This window comes from Lepidochelys kempii, chromosome 1 (assembly GCF_965140285.1).
Source record: "Lepidochelys kempii isolate rLepKem1 chromosome 1, rLepKem1.hap1, whole genome shotgun sequence".
Lineage (NCBI taxonomy): Eukaryota > Metazoa > Chordata > Testudines > Cheloniidae > Lepidochelys > Lepidochelys kempii.
In genome coordinates, this window is record NC_136380.1 from 8,125,373 (window position 1) to 8,143,965 (window position 18,593).

Consider the following 18,593-nt stretch of genomic DNA (forward strand, 5'->3'; position numbering starts at 1 on the left):
TTACACCAGTACCTGATATCATCATGCATCATGGACCAGTATTAGATAGAATCATGTCATCAAACCTCCATGGAAACATGGATTAATTGCTAAGCATGAATACGAAAAAGTAGCCAAACCACGTAGGGACAAAATCAGAAAGGCTAATGCACAAAATGAATTACACCTGTCAAGCAACATCAAAGGCATAAGAAGAAGTTCTATAAATACATTAGGAGCAAGAAAAAGAGATGAAGAAAAGTATAGGGCCACTACTTAGCAGGGAAGGAGTGCTAATAATGGATGGCATCAAGAAGGTGTTTAATGCCTATTTTGCTTCAGTCTTCGTTAAAAAGGTTAATGGTGACCAGATGCTCAACATAACTAATACCAAAAACAAGTGGGAAGGACACAAGCCAAAACAGAAAATGAACAGACTAAAAAAAATATTTAGGTAAGTTACATGTATTCACTTTGACAGGGTTTGATGAAATTCATTCTAGGGTACTAGCTGAAGAAGTACCTAGCTGAAGCAATCTCTGAATCATTAGCAACTATCTTTGAGAACTCAAGGAGGATGGATGAGGTCTCAGAGGACGGGAGAATGTCAACACAGTACCTGTCTTTATAAAGAAGACCCAGGGGATTATAGACCAGTCAGCCTAACTCTGATATCTGGAAAGATACTGGCACAAATTATTAAACAACCAATTTGGAGCACCTAGAAGTTAATAGGATTACAAGCAATAGCCAACATGGATTTATCAAACCAACCTAATTTCCTTCTTTGACAGGATGAGTGGCCTAGTGGATAGGGGAGAGCTGTAGAAGTGATATATCTTGATTTTAGTAAGGCTTTTCACCCAGGCCCACATAGCATTCTCATAGGCAAACTAGGGAAATGTGGTGCAAGATAATGCACATTGGAAAACATAATCCAACTATACATTCAAAATGATGGGGTCTAAATTAACTGTTAATACTCAAAAAAGAGATCTTGGAGTCATTGTGGAGAGTTCTCTGAAAACATTTGCTCAATGTGCAGCAGCAGTCAAAAAAGCGAACAGAATGTTAGGAACCATTTGCAAAGGGATAGATAATAAGGGAGAAAATATCATGATGTCTCTATATAAATCCACTGAATGCCCATATCTTGAATCCTGTGTGCAGTTCTGGCCACCCCATCTCATACAAGATATATTTGAAATGGAAACAGTACAGAGAAGGGCAATAAAAATGATTTGAGATATGGAACAGGAGAGATTAAAAAGACTGGAACTGTTCATCTTAGAAAAGAGAAAACTAAGGGGTGGGGGATAAGACAGAGGTCTATAAAATCATGAATAGTGTGGAGAAAGTGAATAGGGAAGTGTTATTTAACCTTTCACATAACACAAGACTCAGGGGTCACCAATGGAATTAATAGGCAGTGGGTTTAAAAACCAAACAAAAGGCAGTAGTTCTTCACACAACACACAGTCAACATGTGGAACTCCTTGCCAGAGGATGTTGTGAAGGCCAAAACTATAACTGGGTTCAAAAAAGAATTAGGTAAGTTCATGGAGGATAGTCCATTAATGCTATTAGCCAAGATGGTCAGGGACACAACCCCATGTTCCAGATGTCCCTAAACCTCTGACTGCCAGAAGCTGGGACTGGACTACAGGGGAGGGATTACTCGACAATTGCCCTGTTCTGTTCATTCCCTCTGAAGCATCTGGCAGCGGCCACTGCCAGACTACAGGTGTCATAAATATAAAGGGAAGGGTAAACCCCTTTAAAATCCCTCCTGGCCAGAGGAAAAATCCTCTCATCTGTAAAGGGTTAAGAAGCTAAAGGTAACCTCGCTGGCACCTGACCAAAATGACCAATGAGGAGACAAGATATTTTCAAAAGCTGGGAGGAAGGAGAGAAACAAAGGGTCTGTGTCTGTCTATAGGCTTCTTTTGCCAGGGACAGAACAGGAATGGAGTCTTAGAACTTTTAGTAAGTAATCTAGCTAGGTATGTGTTAGATTATGATTTCTTTAAATGGCTGAGAAAAGAACTGTGCTGAATAGAATGACTATCCCTGTCTGTGTGTCTTTTTTGTAACTTAAGGTTTTGCCTAGAGGGATTCTCTATGTTTTGAATCTAATTACCCTGTAAGGTATCTACCATCCTGATTTTACAGAGATGATTCCTTTACTTCTATTAAAAGTCTTCTTGTAAGAGAACTGAATGCTTTTTCATTGTTCTAAGATCCAAGGGTTTGGGTCTGTGGTCACCTATGCAAATTGGTGAGGATTTTTACCAAACCTTACCCAGGAAGTGGGGTGCAAGGGTTGGGAGGATTTTGGGGGGAAAGAAGTGTCCAAACTACGTTTCCCAGTAAACCCAGTTAAAGTTTGGTGGTGGCAGTGGAAATCCAGGGGCAAAGGATAAAATTGATTTGTACCCTGGGGAAGTTTTAACCTAAACTGGTGAAAGTAAGCTTAGGAGGTTTTAATGCAGGTCCCCACATCTGTACCCTAGAGTTCAGAGTGGGGAAGGAACCTTGACAACAGGATAGTGGGCTAGGTGGACCATTGTCTGACCCAGTATGGCCACTCTTATTTTCTTAGATGAAATTACTATAAGGTGGGTGGTTAAATGGCTAAAAGACTGTACTCAAAGAGTAGTAGACAATGGTTTGTTGTCAGACTTGGAGGATGTATCTAGTGGGGACCCACAGGGTTTTGTCCTTGGCCTGGTACTATTCAGTATTTTTATTAATGACTTCACTAATGGACGGGAGAGGATGCTTATAAAATTTGCAGATGACACCAAGCTGGGAAGCATTGCAAGCACTTTGAAGGACAGGATTAGAATTGAAAATGACCTTGACAAATTAGAGAATTGGTCTCAAATCAACAAGATGAAATACAATAATGACAAGTGCAAAGTACTACACTTAGGAAGGAAAAATCAAATGCACAGCTACAAAACGGGGAATAAGTGGCCAGGCGGTTATACGGCTGAAAGGGATCTGAGGGTTATAGTGGATCACAAATTGAACATGAGCCAACGATGTGATGCAGTTTTGAAACAAGCTAATATCATTCTGGGATGTATTAACAAGAGTGTCATATGTAAGACACGGGAGGTAACTGTCTCACTATCTGCAGCATCAGAGAGGTCTCAGCTGGAGTCCTGTTGTCAGTACTGGGCATCATGCTTCAAGAAAGATGTGGACAAACTGGAGAGAGTCAAGAGGAAAATACCAAAAATAATAAGAGGTTTAGAAACCCTGACCTATCAGAAACGGTTAAAAAGCCCTGGCATACTTAGTCTTGAGAAAAGAAGACTGAGGGGGAGACCTGACAACAACCTTCAAATATGTTAAGGGCTATTATACAGAGGCTAGTGATAAATTGTTCTCCATGTCCACTGTGATGGGACAAGAAGTGATGGGCTTCATCTGTAGCAAGGGAGATTTAGGTTAGATATTAGGAATCCTTTCCAACTACAAGGATAGTTAAACTCTGCAACAGGCTTTCAAGGGAAGCAGCAGAATCCCCATTATTGGAGGCTTTAAGAACAGGTTGAACAAACATCTGATAGGGATGGTCTTGGTTTACTTGATTCTGCCTCAACGCTGGGGGGAAGGGTGGGGCGATGAACTAGAATCACTAGATGACCTCTTAAGGACCCCACCAGCCCTACAGTTCTGTGGTTCTATGCACAGAGCAATAGTCACATACTATTGTCAAGATGTTACACGGTATCTCACCCAAACCAGAGCTACGAAGCACAACACATGGCTCTAGGACTGGGGTCGAGTCCCTGCAAGCAAGGATTTCCTTATGTTGCACTATGGCAGGCAAGCAAGATCAGTCAGAAGGTGGTTTGCAGAAAGAAGAGATGGGAGCAGGCAGGAAAGAACAGCACAGAGAGAGAGAGAGACGTTCTAGGTCTATGGAGCTGTAAATATCTATGGATTTCATACCCCAGCCTCAGGGAGGTAAGAATTTAGGACTAAAGAGACTGAAGTTCTCACCCCCTCTTTGGCCACCAGCAGCTGCTTCTCTGCATTCTGTTTCTTGATGTTGTAGTACTGGACCTCCACTTCGTGGGTCAGCTGGAGCCATTTCTGCAAGGCCTCTGGTGCGGCCCAACTGCAGTGGGATTCAAGCTCTTTTTCTGCGTTCTTCAGCGCCATTCGGACCTGTAACGGAAACAGTCACAGCAGCAGCATTACAGGAAGGCGTAGGAGCGGGAGAGGGACCCTTTCATTCCAGTTAGCACTCTCCGAGGTAGTCCCTTCAGCGGATTGTCGGTTGCAGTCCCAACACTTGTAATGGCACCAAAAAGGAAAACAATCTCCAGCAAACCGAGGCTGGCTGTGGCTTGGGGTCAGTAGAAGAGGGAGAATTCCTGTGCACTGAGCCAAAGGGACAACTGTGCTCCTGGGGGGTAGGACAGCACTATTCTCTTCCTTGGGGATCATTCTGCACGGGAGAAGCTGCTGCACGAGCAATTGGAGCAACCTACAGGACTTCCCTCTATTCTGTAGGCTGGATCCCTTTCTGATTCGTTTTGCTCTACCATTATCAGGAACTGGGCTGCGGTTGTCCCTAATCACTTCAGCTACCAGTGCAGTTAAGCAGAATGTTTAGGCAATGCAGATCTGGTCTATCTCTCTAAGTCTGTGAAGACGGAGGGTCTGATTCTGATTTACGCTGGTGTGAGGGAGAAGAGGAGTAACTGGAATAACACTGGACTGGATGAGAGGAGAGTAAAAGCATTCAGAGTGTTGATCTCCGAGCCCTGTAGATCTCTGTGCCCCTCTCTTCTGATCTGCAAGGGATGGAATTGCACCCTCCTTAAAGCAAAGACTTGCTGACAACTCTGAGCAAGCAGCTGCCTCTTTTCAGTGCAGTGACTAAGTCAAACACAAAGGGCTTGTTAAAAGGAGACTTTCACACTGGAGCAAAAAGATAGAAACATTTAGACACAAAGTGCGCTGCTTGGTCAGTATAGTCACATGTTCCACCTGCAATTCCTCTCTCTGCAGCCCAGCCAAGCCTCTTCCCCAGCCTGAACCTGGAGTAGGAGGATCAAAAACCAGGGGGTGGCAAGCACAATGAAGGCACAAAACCCTTGGACAAATGCCTGGTTTTGGTAATCATTCACAAGAATTTACACATATTTAGTGCCTTTCATCAGATCTCAAAGTGCTTTACAACCCTGTGACTTCAACGGGATGCCTTTATCGGGGGTTGGAGCAGGTCCTATCTAGGGTTCAGCCCATGTTAGCACCTTGCTAGCAAGAAGCTTGTGTCAACATAGCTTTGGTGAACACCCTTTCTTTTTCCAGGATAGACAGCTGCACACTGGATTGAGAATGTAAATGTTTAAATGAATCTCTCAGTAAACCCAGATCAGATTCCTTTACCGTGTTAACTAACTCAGCTCCATTTAAGTTGCATTTGGCTTGAGCATTATTTCTAGCCAAGGACATCACACTACACTCAGACATTTGAAATTTCATATTCTATCTGTGAGCACATTTACCAGTCCATCTAGAGCAGTGGACTTCACATTTTTTAGGCTATGTATTTCTTTCCAAATAAGTAGTGTACCATGTACCCTATGAGATAGGGTCATAATATACTTTATGATTAGATTGCCATGTCTTACTAAACAAAATGTGTTGTCTGCCATTACAGGATTTTTCTTGCGTCCCCCCTGAAAAGAACTCATGTACTCCTGAACCACTGGTCTAGAGGGACTTATAAAGCAGCCATATTCCAGAGTTAACTACCCACCATTTTACTATTGTCTGCAATTTTAACGTTAAATGTAATATCCCTAAATCGTTCACAGAAATACAGGGACAGCATCATAATCTTCATGATGGACTAAATTCTCCACACCAATCTCAACTTCCACTGATCTGATCTCCTACCATACATGGAGTTCTGTCCTCTCTAATCAATATAGGTTCTGACCGCACACCCAACCCCATGGTATCTGAGTGCCTGGGAGTGCCGAGCACACAGGCAGAGCAGAACCGTGGAGATGAACCACTTGAATCTGAGACCAGAGATTTGCTCAAAATGTTTATGGACAGCAGGGTTCACATGGAAACAAAAAAATCTGTTTTGGGAAACTAAACAGGAAGGTAGTAGTGTAAAATGGCAGTAAGGGGACCAATATATAAGGGGAGAATGGGCTCTGGAAAGACTGAAGCCTGAGCAAGGTTTATAATCTGGGTGGGGTTTGATGCCACTGGAAGGGGTCAGTGTGTACAGACGAGGTCATCTCGCTAAGGCATGGCTAACTTTGCTCTCCACTAGGAGCCTCCAACATGGTCTTTGAAAAACCAGATCTTCTTCTTAGCAGCATCAACTGGTGCAAGAGTAGCTCAGATTTCAGGATTCACAGGGACCCAAAAGTATCTTAGATTTTGACAGGTTGCCTTTGGCTCTTATGGTCAGTGGGAGTGGCTAGTGAATTACATCTGTGGCCTCTAGTCCATTTCAGTGGTGATTGTGTTATATCACACAGTGCACGCTGGGTGGATAAAGCCATTACTCACCCACTCAATGAATCCCACGGGAAGGCCTCTAAGAAACAACAGATTGGTTAAGTCACCACTGGCTTCAGCTTTCATTACAAATTTTAATAGGAGGAGAAGGGGGCAATGGGTGTGACTTGACACACACAATGCACAAACAATACAATCTGTATTTGTGTGACAACACGTGGGTGGCTGTACTGGACTGTAGTGTATTTGTGTGCGATAGCCTGACAGGAAACGACTGTCTTGGGAAACTGTATGTAAATGCTCAACGCTGGCAGCAAGTGTTTCAGTAGCCTGGAGGTTCTTCGGGAAAGAGGGGGATGGGGTGTTGCAGAAGCAGTTTAGAATTCATTTGAGTGCTGCCTCAAGGTCTCCTAAAATACAGGAAGTGACGTGCCGTACACAGGGGGAGGGGCCAGCCCCCTGGTTGGGTCTCAGCACAGGAGGATCAGAGGTCTGGCTCAAACTCAATACCTTCCCCTTGGGGACGGCAGAGGCCGTGGAGCAAGGGACAGCACATTCAGCTCTGGAAGCGTGTCTTGCGTTACTCTCCAGGGATCCCCTCTGGTGACGGCATAGAGCAGATCGGCTGAGCCTCATGAGAAGGTGCCTTTGAGGGAAAGTATTATATGAGGAAGTGGCAGAGATAGTTGGATCTCTCCTATCCCTAAGGTCAACTGGGAGAACAGTGGCAACAGGGCACACTAAGGAGAGTCTAGCTGTGTTTCCCAGCGGGATGAAGCAATGGCCATACAGTGTGTGGGTGTCCCGCCCCCCGTTTCTGCTTGTACATATGGTATGCAATGCTTGCCTGCTCCAGCTCCTGTTCAGCATACTTCTGTCGGCTCAGCTCGTTCTCTGTCCCCTCTCGCAGCTCCCGCAGCCGGTGTGCCTCTTGCTTGGCGATACTGATCTCGTCTTGGAGCTTCTTCTCCAGGTGCACCTTCTCCACTTCCACGGTGCGGTGTTCCTCCTGGGCCTTCTGCAGCCTAATGCACATAGACACAGGGAACTGCTAGTGCACACAGGGCTGTGTGTACCTGGGCGAAGGAGCCCACTGAACAATTACTGCATGACTAGCTGCACACATGTGAGGACATACAAGACCAACCTCTGCTCTCACCTGCACTGGTGTAAACCCAGAGGAACTCCACTGATAACAGTAGAGTGATGCTGCTGTAAATCCAGAGGGAAAGCACAATTCAGCACAGAGTCTCTGTGGCACTGAAACGTCAACATTAAGAAAACTCAAGGAAAAGTTTTCCATGAAACTAAATGATCAACTTCAGATTTTCAGCCACGTTTATTTTTTAAATACCAGAAGAACACAAGCCACAGTCTGATGAAATTGAGCTGCAAACTCATTTGATTCTTCTGCGTATTCACAGAAACCCAGAAACAGAGGCCTTCGCCATTATGGAAATGGACATAATCTATATCACTCTACTTCAGGGAGGTAAATACTTGAGTTTTTAACAAGCCTCGGGACGTGGCTGTGCATGTGTACACATGCAGATGAGATCTGCCCACATATTCCATTTCCCACTGGATCCAAATTTAGACACACCCTCCTCCCAAGAGTGGTTAATTTTCTCCACCATGGGATTAAATCAGTATTGATTTTGCATGGATGCAAGATAAAATTACAGATTATTTACCCTTTGGTCAGGAAAACTGATGCTGGCGCACCCCAGGATTTTCAGGACTCTGATCAATAGCTTTTCAGGTAACTCTCTCAGCCTGCTGTTTCAGGCTTTTTACTGCATTTTCATTTTTTGGAGGGTGCTTCCAAGGCTGTGCTGCTACCTCCCTCAGACACAGCACCTTGGCGCTGCAGCCTCCTGAGTGCACTGAGGAAGAATTAAGCTAAGGAGGAAGAAAATGTGAGCTGCAAAGCAGGAGAGGATGTACTAGGACAAATTCTACCCTAGTGTTATTCCACTGAAGTCATCAAAGTGACATCAGGAATGAACCTGACTCACTCCGACTGGCCCGTACAAAGAACAAGGTCACTGGAGTCTCCAGTGTTTGTCACCAAAACCACTTCAAATTCCAAATGTTAGTTATTCTTTAAAATAAATTAAGTGCAATGATCATTTCTAACAGGGAGACTGACTGCCAATGTTAAGACAATGATTCTGCAGCATGTATTCAGTTGAAATGTGTGTGTCTGTGTGTGTGTGTGGGGGGGGGTTCACTTTATCATTCAGGCTACAAAGACTAATGCTGTATAAGTATGTTGCTGAGAAGAAAACACTGGGTACTAGAGGGTTCTTTAATCTAGTAGAGAAAGGCAGAACAAGAACCAATGGCTGGAAGCTGTGCCGGACACACTCAACTTAGCAATAAGCAGGGCTTAATTTGTGCCAGGGCTGAGTCCCGGCACCTCTTGGCTTGGCAGTTCCTAGCCCCGGCACCTCTCGGCTTGGCAGTCCTAGCCCCGGCACCCCTGGGTTTGCCGCATCAGTTATAAAAGCAAAAAAATTGTTTGAGTCCCCAGCACCTAATTAAACACTGGCAACAAGGCACACTTTTTAACAGGGTGATTAACTACTGGAACAAACTACCAAGGGAAGTGGTGAATTCTCCATCTTTTGATGCCTTTCTAGAAGATGCTTCGAACACACATTATTGGGCTCAATGCCAGGGTACCTGGATGAAATTCTATGGTCTGCGATGTGCAGGAGGTCAGACTAGATGATCTAATGGTCCCTTCTGGCCTTAAACTCTGAGCTGTTTTCCTTTTTTCTCTAGAGATCCTGTGCTCTAGTAGATGGTAAATCAATATAGCTGGACACAATGGTGTGTTTAAATAGTAGAGACCTTGTGACCCAGAGTGCACTGTGAGGACATTTTTGTCCCTTGTCTCTGCAGGTCAGGTTACGGTCCCAACTTAAACAAACCCATCCTTTCTATTTATATTCCACGTTCTGGTCAGTCAGTTTCCTTTTCAGGATTTGTTGGAGTTTTAAGATAACTGTAGTATGGTTTAGGAGTTATGAGGATAATAGCTTTCTGAGGTCAGGCAGGCATAAACTGAGCCAATGAAACCATTACTGGGCTTAAGCATAAAGATTCAAAGACTGGCTACAAAAATAGCTAACAGGCTGCGGAAGACTTTTAAAAACTAAACTGCAAGCTGAATCGTCCCAGCTAAAAGCATTTCCAGTCACCAAATCTCTTCTCATTCGGGGTATCCAACCCCCACACTGGAATAACAGCTCAGTTTCTGATTATTTACCCCCCTTTCCAAACCAAAAGAAGGGAAAAACTGAGATATGTGCAGAACAGCAGCTCTGAGGTACACCAGGAACTAACTGCAATCAAAGGCAAGGACCCTTGCCCAGGCCACTAGAACCCTTGGCCGGCAGGTTTCCTTTAGACATACTGGGAGTAATCAAGACCCTCTGAGGAGGGATGGCAAGGAAAACCTCCAGCCCCAGGAAGAGTGACTGTTTGTGGGAAGCAACTTGTGTGAACAAACCAGACGCCAGGAGGGTTGATTTTTGTTAAAGCTCTAAGAGGGGTAGGGAAGCAGAACCTGCCTGCATGAGACGTTGCTTCTACGCACTGCTACTTTGAGAAACGCTAGTTTCATGAGACCACAAGTGACCATTCAGTTACAAACAAACCAAATGAGTTGAAGCCGATCCTTATCGCAGAATTCTGCTCTATGTGATACACGCACTTAGACTGCTCTCTTTGAGTCCTTGTACAAAAATAAAGGACTACATCTGTCTTCTGTTTACTTCACAGCCCAGATTAAAAAAATGGGAAGAATGTTAAAGACGCACTTCGAAACATTACTATGAACAAACGAAACCCGTGTTTTGGGAGCAGGGGCTAGAGGGGAGCAGTCCACTGCTCCACTTAAGAGTGCAAACCCCAGAGAACACTGCAAACACAACCCTCCTCATGGTGTAGAGATGGCAGTTCAAAACAAAATTTGGATGGGCTGGACTTTCTTCAGCCATTTTGTTGGCTGTGCTGCTGGACAAGTGTTTATTTTCAATTTACGGTTCTGCTGAGAAACAAATATTTTCATTCCTAATTTTAAAAGAATCCTATTGAGACGTTCCAAGTTTAGAGATAAACCCACGCTCTCTGCCCTCCATGGATCATTGCTCCATCACTTCCATACTAGGCTTGTTAATCCTCCACAGACATTAGAATGCTGTCTGTTTAAAGGGGAAATGTCCCGGTGGTGTGTGTGGCATTGGGGGAAAGGGAAAGGGATTAATCCTTAATATTTCTCTCGAATGCACTAGTCAGAGTTCTTCTTTTCCCCCTTTTTATTATTCATGTTTCATGCAAACAACATTTCCTCTGTTGCTCACCAAAGACAAAAATAACTTTTCCCTGCATGTTCTCAGTCAGTGCGACTGGATTCACATATGCCAGTTTTACACTAGTGGCTCTCCACTGAGTTCAGTGGAGTTATTCTGAATTTACACTGATGCAAATGCAAGCAATTTGGCAGACTTCCTGGGAACAGTTGCCATTAAGGGATATCCTGTAAATGTTCTAGATTAGAACAGATTTGACTTCCTGTATCAACCTTTCCTGCTCTAGACATCTCAAAGGCCCTCACAAAGTTCTAAGTGAGGCAACGAAGTAGCCATTTGATAGACCGTGGAAAGGGCATTATGTACATTTGTCTTTTTTCCACAGGACAGAAGCGACGTTGTCTGTACAAAGTGCAAGCTGGTCTCCATATTGGAAGAGAAGGTTCAAGATCTGGAGCAACAGGTTTCGACCCTGCGTTGTATAAGAGAAACTGAAGATTTCCTGGACAGACGTCAAGATATGCTTCTACGGGCACAAGGTTCTGAAGATTCAGAGCAGGCTGCACATCGGGGACAGGAGGACGGTGAAGAAATTTGGCATCATGTGACCTCCAGAAGAAAAAAGGGGAACATCCATGTACCAGCAACGTAGATACAGGTAAGTAACCGTTTTCATGTTGTCTCCACAGGTACTAATGCGGAGAGTGGACCAGATGATACGTCTGAGGGAAGGGAGCAGAAGGAGACTCCGCCAATTGGAAGGCAAGAGATGCACTGTCCTAGGGTTGGGGGTTCCACGACCACCGCTCCCAAGAGAAGGAGGTGGGTGGTGGTGGTCGGGGACTCTCTCCTCAGGGGGACTGAGTCATCTATCTGCCGCCCTGACCAGGAAAACCGAGAAGTCTCCTGCTTGCCAGGAGCTAAGACTCGCGATGTGACGGAGAGACTGCCGAGACTCATCAAGCCCTCGGATCGCTATCCCTTTCTGCTTCTCCACGTGGGCACCAATGATACTGCCAAGAATGACCTTGAGCGGATCACTCCAGACTACGTGGCTCTGGGAAGAAGGATAAAGGAGTTTGAGGCGCAAGTGGTGTTCTCGTCCATCCTCCCCGTGGAAGGAAAAGGCCTGGGTACAGACCGTCAAATCGTGGAAGTCAACGAATGGCTACGCAGGTGGTGTCGGAGAGAAGGTTTTGGATTCTTTGAGCATGGGATGGTGTTCCAAGAAGGAGGAGTGCTAGGCAGAGACGGGCTCCACCTAACGAAGAGAGGGAAGAGCATCTTCGCAAGCAGGCTGGCTAACCTAGTGAGGAGGGCTTTAAACTAGGTTCACCGGGGGAAGGAGACCAAAGCCCTGAGGTAAGTGGGGAAGTGGGATACCGGGAGGAAGCACGAGCAGGAGCGCGTGAGAGGGGAGGGCTCCTGCCTCATACTGAGAAAGAGGGACGATCAGCGATTTATTTCAACTGCCTATACACAAATGCATGAAGCCTGGGAAACAAGCAGGGAGAACTGGAAGTCCTGGCAAAGTCAAGGAATTATGATGTGATTGGAATAACAGAAACTTGGTGGGATAACTCACATGACTGGAGTACTGTCATGGACAGATATAAGCTGTTCAGGAAGGACAGGCAGGGCAGAAAAGGTGGGGGAGTTGCACTGTATGTAAGAGAGCAGTATGACTGCTCAGAGCTCAAGTATGAAACTGCAGAAAAACCTGAGAGTCTCTGGATTAATTATAGAAGTGTGAGCAACAAGGGTGATGTTGTGGTGGTAGTCTACTATAGACCACCGGACCAAGGGGATGAGGTGCACGAGGCTTTCTTCCGGCAACTCGCAGAAGTTACTAGATCGCACGCCCGGGTTCTCATGGGAGACTTCGATCACCCTGATATCTGCTGGGAGAGCACCACAGCGGTGCACAGACAATCTAGGAAGTTTTTGGAAAATGTAGGGGACAATTTCCTGGTGCAAGTGCTGGAGGAACCAACTGGGGCAGAGCTCTTCTTGACCTGCTGCTCACAAATCGGGAAGAATTAGTAGGGGAAGCAAAAGTGAATGGGATCTTGGGAGGCAGTGACCATGAGATGGTCAAGTTCAGGATCCTGACACAAGGAAGAAAGGAGAGCAGCAGAATACGGACCCTGGACTTCAGAAAAGCGGACTTTGACTCCCTCTGGGAACTGATGGGCAAGATCCCCTGGGAGAATAACATGAGGGAGAAAGGAGTCCAGGAGAGCTGACTGTATTTTAAAGAATCCTTATTGAGATTACAGGGACAAACCATCCCGATGTGTAGAAAGAATAGTGAATATGGCAGGCGACCAGCTTGGCTTAACAGTGAAATCCTTGCTGATCTTAAATACAAAAACGAAGCTTAAAAGAAGTGGGAAATTGGACAAAGGACCAGGGATGAGTATAAAAATATTGCTCGGGCATGCAGAAGTAAAATCAGGAAGGCCAAATCACACCTGGAGTTGCAGCTAGCAAGAGATGTTAAGAGTAACAAGAAGGGTTTCTTCAGGTATGTTAGCAACAAGAAGAAAGTCAAGGAAAGTGTGGGCCCCCTACTGAATGAGGGAGGCAACCTAGTGACATCTGATGAAGTGAGCTGTAGCTCACGAAAGCTCATGCTCAAATAAATTGGTTAGTCTCTAAGGTGCCACAAGTACTCCTTTTCTTTTTGCGAATACAGACTAACACGGCTGTTCCTCTGAAACCTAGTGACAGAGGATGTGGAAAAAGCTAACGTACTCAATGCTTTTTTTGCCTCTGTCTTCACAAACAAGGTCAGCTCCCAGACTACTGCACTGAGCAGCAATGCATGAGGAGGAGATGACCAGCTCTCTGTGGAGAAAGAAGTGGTTCAGGACTATTTAGAAAAGCTGGACGTTCACAAGTCCATGGGGCCGGATGCGTTGCATCCGAGAGTGCTAAAGGAGTTGGCGGATGTGATTGCAGAGCCATTGGCCATTATCTTTCAAAAGTCATGGCTATCAGGGGAAGTCCCGGATGACTGGAAAAAAGCTAATGTAGTGCCTATCTTTAAAAAAGGGAAGGAGGATGATCCTGGGAACTACAGGCCAGTCAGCCTCACCTCAGTCCCTGGAAAAATCATGGAGCAGGTCCTCAAGGAATCAATTCCGAAGCACTTAGAGGAGAGGAAGTGATCAGGAACAGTCAGCATGGATTCACCAAGGGCAAGTCATGCCTGACTAATCTAATTGACTTCTATGACGAAATAACTGGTTCTGTGGATGGAGGGAAAGCAGTGAACGTGTTGTTCCCTGACTTTAGCAAAGCTTTTGACACTGTCTCCCACAGTATTCTTGCCAGCAAGTTGAAGAAGTATGGGCTGGATGAATGGACTATAAGGTGGATAGAAAGCTGGCTAGATTGTCGGGCTCAACGGGTAGTGATCAATGGCTCCATGTCTAATTGGCAGCCGGTATCAAGTGGAGTGCCCCAAGGGTCGGTCCTGGGGACGGTTTTGTTCAATATCTTCATAAATGATCTGGAGGATGGTGTGGATTGCACCCTCAGCAAGTTTGCAGATGACACTAAACTGGTAGGAGTGGTAGATACGCTGGAGGGTAGGGACAGGACACACAGAGGGACCTAGACAAATTGGAGGATTGGGCCAAAAGAAATTTGATGAGGTTCAACAAGGACAAGTGCAGAGTCCTGCACTTAGGACGGAAGAATCCCATGCATCGCTACAGACTAGGGACCGAGTGGCTAGGAAGTAGTTCTGCAGAAAAGGACCTAGGGGTTACAGCGGACGAGAAGCTGGATATGAGTCAACAGTGTGCCCTTGTTGCCAAGAAGGCCAATGGCATTTTGGGATGTATAAGTAGGGGCATAGCGAGCAGATCGAGGGACGTGATCATTCTTCTCTATTCGACACTGGTGAGGCCTCATCTGGAGTACTGTGTCCAGTTTTGATCCCCACACTACAAGAAGGATGTGGAAAAATTGGAAAGAGTCCAGCGGAGGGCAACAAAAATTATTAGGGGACTGGAACACATGAGTTATGAGGAGAGGCTGAGGGAACTGGGGATGTTTAGTCTACGGAAGAGAAGAATGCGGGGGGATTTGATAGCTGCTTTCAACTACCTGAAAGGGGGTTCCAAAGAGGATGGCTCTAGACTGTTCTCAGTGGTAGCAGATGACAGAACAAGGAGTAATGGTGTCAAGTTGCAGTGGGGGAGATTTAGGTTGGATATTATGAAAAACTTTTTCACTAGGAGCGTGGTGAAACACTGGAATGCGTTACCTAGGGAGGTGGTGGAATCTCCTTCCTTAGAAGTTTTTAAGGTCAGGATTGACAAAGCCCTGGCTGGGATGATTAAATTGGGGATCCGCCCTGCTTTGAGCAGGGAGTTGGACTAGATGACCTCCTGAAGTCCCTTCCAACCCTGATATTCTATGATTCTACTCAGCACCTTGGACAGACACCTGTTTCAGTGTGACTCACATCGTTTGTCTGGAACCCAGATTAGTCACAATTTTTCGAAGAGAACCATGGAATGACTTCCATTTGGACCACTGAAAGATGACTTGTACATAGCATTCTCTATCACCACAGCATCTGAGCACCTTGCAGACTAATAAACGTATCCTCTCAGCATCATGTGAGGTAGGGGAGTATTATTCCCTTTTTACAGAAGGGGAATCAGTCTACCCTGGGCAAGTTGGTTTGCACAAGGTCACCAGGGAGTCTGTGGCTGAGCCAGGAAATGATCACTCACCTCCTTCCTTCCAGGTCAGTGCTCTGTCCACAGACAATCCTTCCCACTTTAATGCTCTGCAGACCTGTCATGAGGAGGTCTCTCTGAAGCTTTTAGCTCTGCCTGGCATATGCGGTTTCAGGTTTCTTCGTGTTTGGCTTTAGGTAACATTAGCGAACGTTCACTGGCCCATCTACTTGTTTATGTTGTCCTATCTTCAGTGACAGATCCCAAGGTCATGTCTTACACAGCACGTTTGCAGCAATGTTAGTATTTAGGCCCAATTTCTACAGGGCAAATTCCCTTAAAACCCCAGCATAAACTCAGAAGTTGCCTCCAGGTCCTACCTAAAAGCATACACTTAGAGGTACAGAGTAAAATTCTGATGCTCTACAGTAATTATCTCAATGGGCAGTCAGACTTCAAATAGGAAATCCTATTGGTTTCTCACTTTAGCAAATCCTTTTTCTTCGTGGAATTGCCAATCTGGCAATGGTAAAATTATACACAACCCTGAAATGATTTGTTGCTCAGAACTGGCTGCCTCGAAGACATACAGTCAATGTAGTTTTTCCTCTCTGCATGTCAGGAACAAAGCAGATCATATGTGTGTGTCACCAAGAAGGGAAGGTGGTGAGTTTGGCACCATCATCTTGACACACATCTTTCCTTTCAGGTGAATGCCAACTACTGTCATCACACAGAGCTACTTGACAGAAGAAAGTTCTCACAAACACAACACTCATGAGCAGGGCTATTCTCTGCCAGCTGTTCTGACAGGATAGGTAAGGAACCAGGCTCCAGTACTGTGTGTGTATGTGACACAGTTTCCAATGGCTGAAGTGTTTGTAAAAATCTTCACGGCAGGTTTACATTCCTGAGATGCTGGCACATGTACAGGCAACTTTTCCCGCAAGCTAGTGCACACACACGATTGGCTTAGAAGTCTGCTCACACTGCAGCCATTGGGAGTTTAGCCATCGACTTCTACGGCAACCAGAGTGGGCTCTGTATCCTTGAAAATTATATTCAAGGGACAAGTAAAAATAATTAGAGCCAAAATCTACCAGGCTCTGTTAAAAATGGTGATTTCAGCAAGAAACTAACCTTTTTTAAAGAAGAAAATGAGATTGTCAGTAGTAACCCTTTGTCCATACATAGGGCCTGTAGCAGCAGTTACACATGTAAGCAGCCACGCTGAGGTCAATGCAATTACTCATGTGAGTAAAAGTTGCATTCTGCAGCTCACAGTATTTTGCCAAAGAAGAAATGAAACATTTTTATGATGAACGAGAGACTGAGTTCAGCTGCTTATGTTTAATGTTCCAGTACTGAATTTTCTAACTTTTTTTGTGCTTCCTAGTAAACAACTTATGAGATCTGGATATCCCTGTAGTGCCTGGGAAGCGGTGGCTCCTCCAGATTCTTCAGAGGAAGAATCCATGAGGAAATTTGGCCAAATTCCTCTCCTGAACCATTTCCAGAATATTGATGTGTTTCACCCTCTCTCTTGGCTAATATGAAGATGCAACCTGAGTCAGTCCACATGATGGATTCTGAAGGAGCCAGATTACTTAACATTCTTTTTGAAAGGCTTTTTCTTCCTGTAGGAGCAAGTCTATTTTATGATTTTAAAAGGAAAGCAAAAGAATTCTGGTTTCTTTCAATATCATTTGGACTGACAAAGAAGCAATAGCTGACCTGCTTCACTGCTGGAGCACAGGAAAGTATGACGCATCAGGAGCAAGTTCCCATTTACAGTAAGACAATAGGCTCAAACACAAGGGTGTCAAGCCCCTGTCAACTATAGCAGGGGCATCCAAGTCATGTTAGCTAAGAATCAGAGTGCTTGCAGTTGTTAATGCTCAAAGTACGAAAGTTCTAGTTGGGATATGATGGACTCAGGGGGGGTGGGGGGGGTGGAATTAGGCCCTTCACATTTAACTGTCTCAAAGACAGCACAACTGATTTGGTGAAAACGTTCCCACAAAATTCATTCTCTGTACAAAAACTACAGCTCAGCCTGAATTTGAGAAAAACATGAGCAATCAACAAAAGGGAATTAGGGTGGAAATCAGCCTTCAGTCTGAACTACTATCTGTGCTGCTCAAGTCCACTAAAAATACATAAGATGCTTGTGGCTCATGCTGCCAATGCAGCATAGTGACTTTACACGACAGCCGCAGGCCCTTATAATAGCATCTGAGGCTAGTTTTAACTCCTCTAGTCTTCATGGGACACATCCCAAGTACATCTAACCGGTGCACATTGTGCAGGGAGTGGCAAGTGTGAAGTTATGTCCAAATTTCTTAACTAGCTGACCAAATGCATTCAAAGACTGTGCAGCCACATCAGTAATGTCAACTGGGTAACCGGTTTGCTATGATCACCTAAGGTTATGGCTGATACCCATACAGCATAAGAGGCTGACTGCTACTGGTTTAATCCAAACTAACAGTAGAGATTTAAGCTTTCCCTGGAGGTAGGTGGTTAAGTAGGACTCACCTTTCTTGAAGGTCGTGCAGACTCTGCTCAGCTCTGTGAAGCCCTTCTAGGTCTTTCATCATCCTCTTCACATGCTCCTTTGAGTAGCGGTTCTGGATGTAGGCAAACCAGCAGCCACCCACTCCAATGACAATGGACACCACCAACATGAAATCCTTTAGGTGGTTATGACGAGTTACTGGGGAAAAAAGAGTTACAAATAGATAGTTTAATTCAAAGACGGAAATAGGATGATGTGCTTTGCAATGTTATCTTTGCACCACAGGGAAAAAATTAACAGCATTAGAAAGAATTATGGATCTAGAAATACAGCAGGCAGGAAGGAGTGATGCCCACCCATACCTACAAATCCCCTTGAAATCACCAGAAAACACACCTACTTTCCTTAACAGATGATCCCAAACCAATACTGGAGAGAAGACTCAGACACTACTGCGATGGGCATGATATAAGAACCCTTAATTTAATGGTGTGACGCTCTGTACCTCAGGGGAACACCCATGTTCATCCTTGTAAAATGATTGTGTGGTATCCAATGCAAAGT

General features: G+C 45.0%; 1 protein-coding gene across 7 annotated transcripts in view; it reads right to left on the reverse strand.

Annotated features, from left to right (window-relative positions):
* STIM1 (stromal interaction molecule 1) overlaps positions 1-18,593 on the reverse strand; it is a 200,768-nt gene that overhangs the window by 17,225 nt on the left and 164,950 nt on the right. For all 7 annotated transcript variants that reach the window (XM_073333046.1, XM_073333067.2, XM_073333056.1 and 4 more), the window contains 3 exons: positions 18,050-18,227; positions 7,337-7,514; positions 3,997-4,164 (listed from right to left, as the gene is read on the reverse strand). In XM_073333046.1, the coding sequence (XP_073189147.1) occupies positions 3,997-4,164; positions 7,337-7,514; positions 18,050-18,227 (524 nt within the window). The remainder of the gene's footprint in view (positions 1-3,996; positions 4,165-7,336; positions 7,515-18,049; positions 18,228-18,593) is intronic.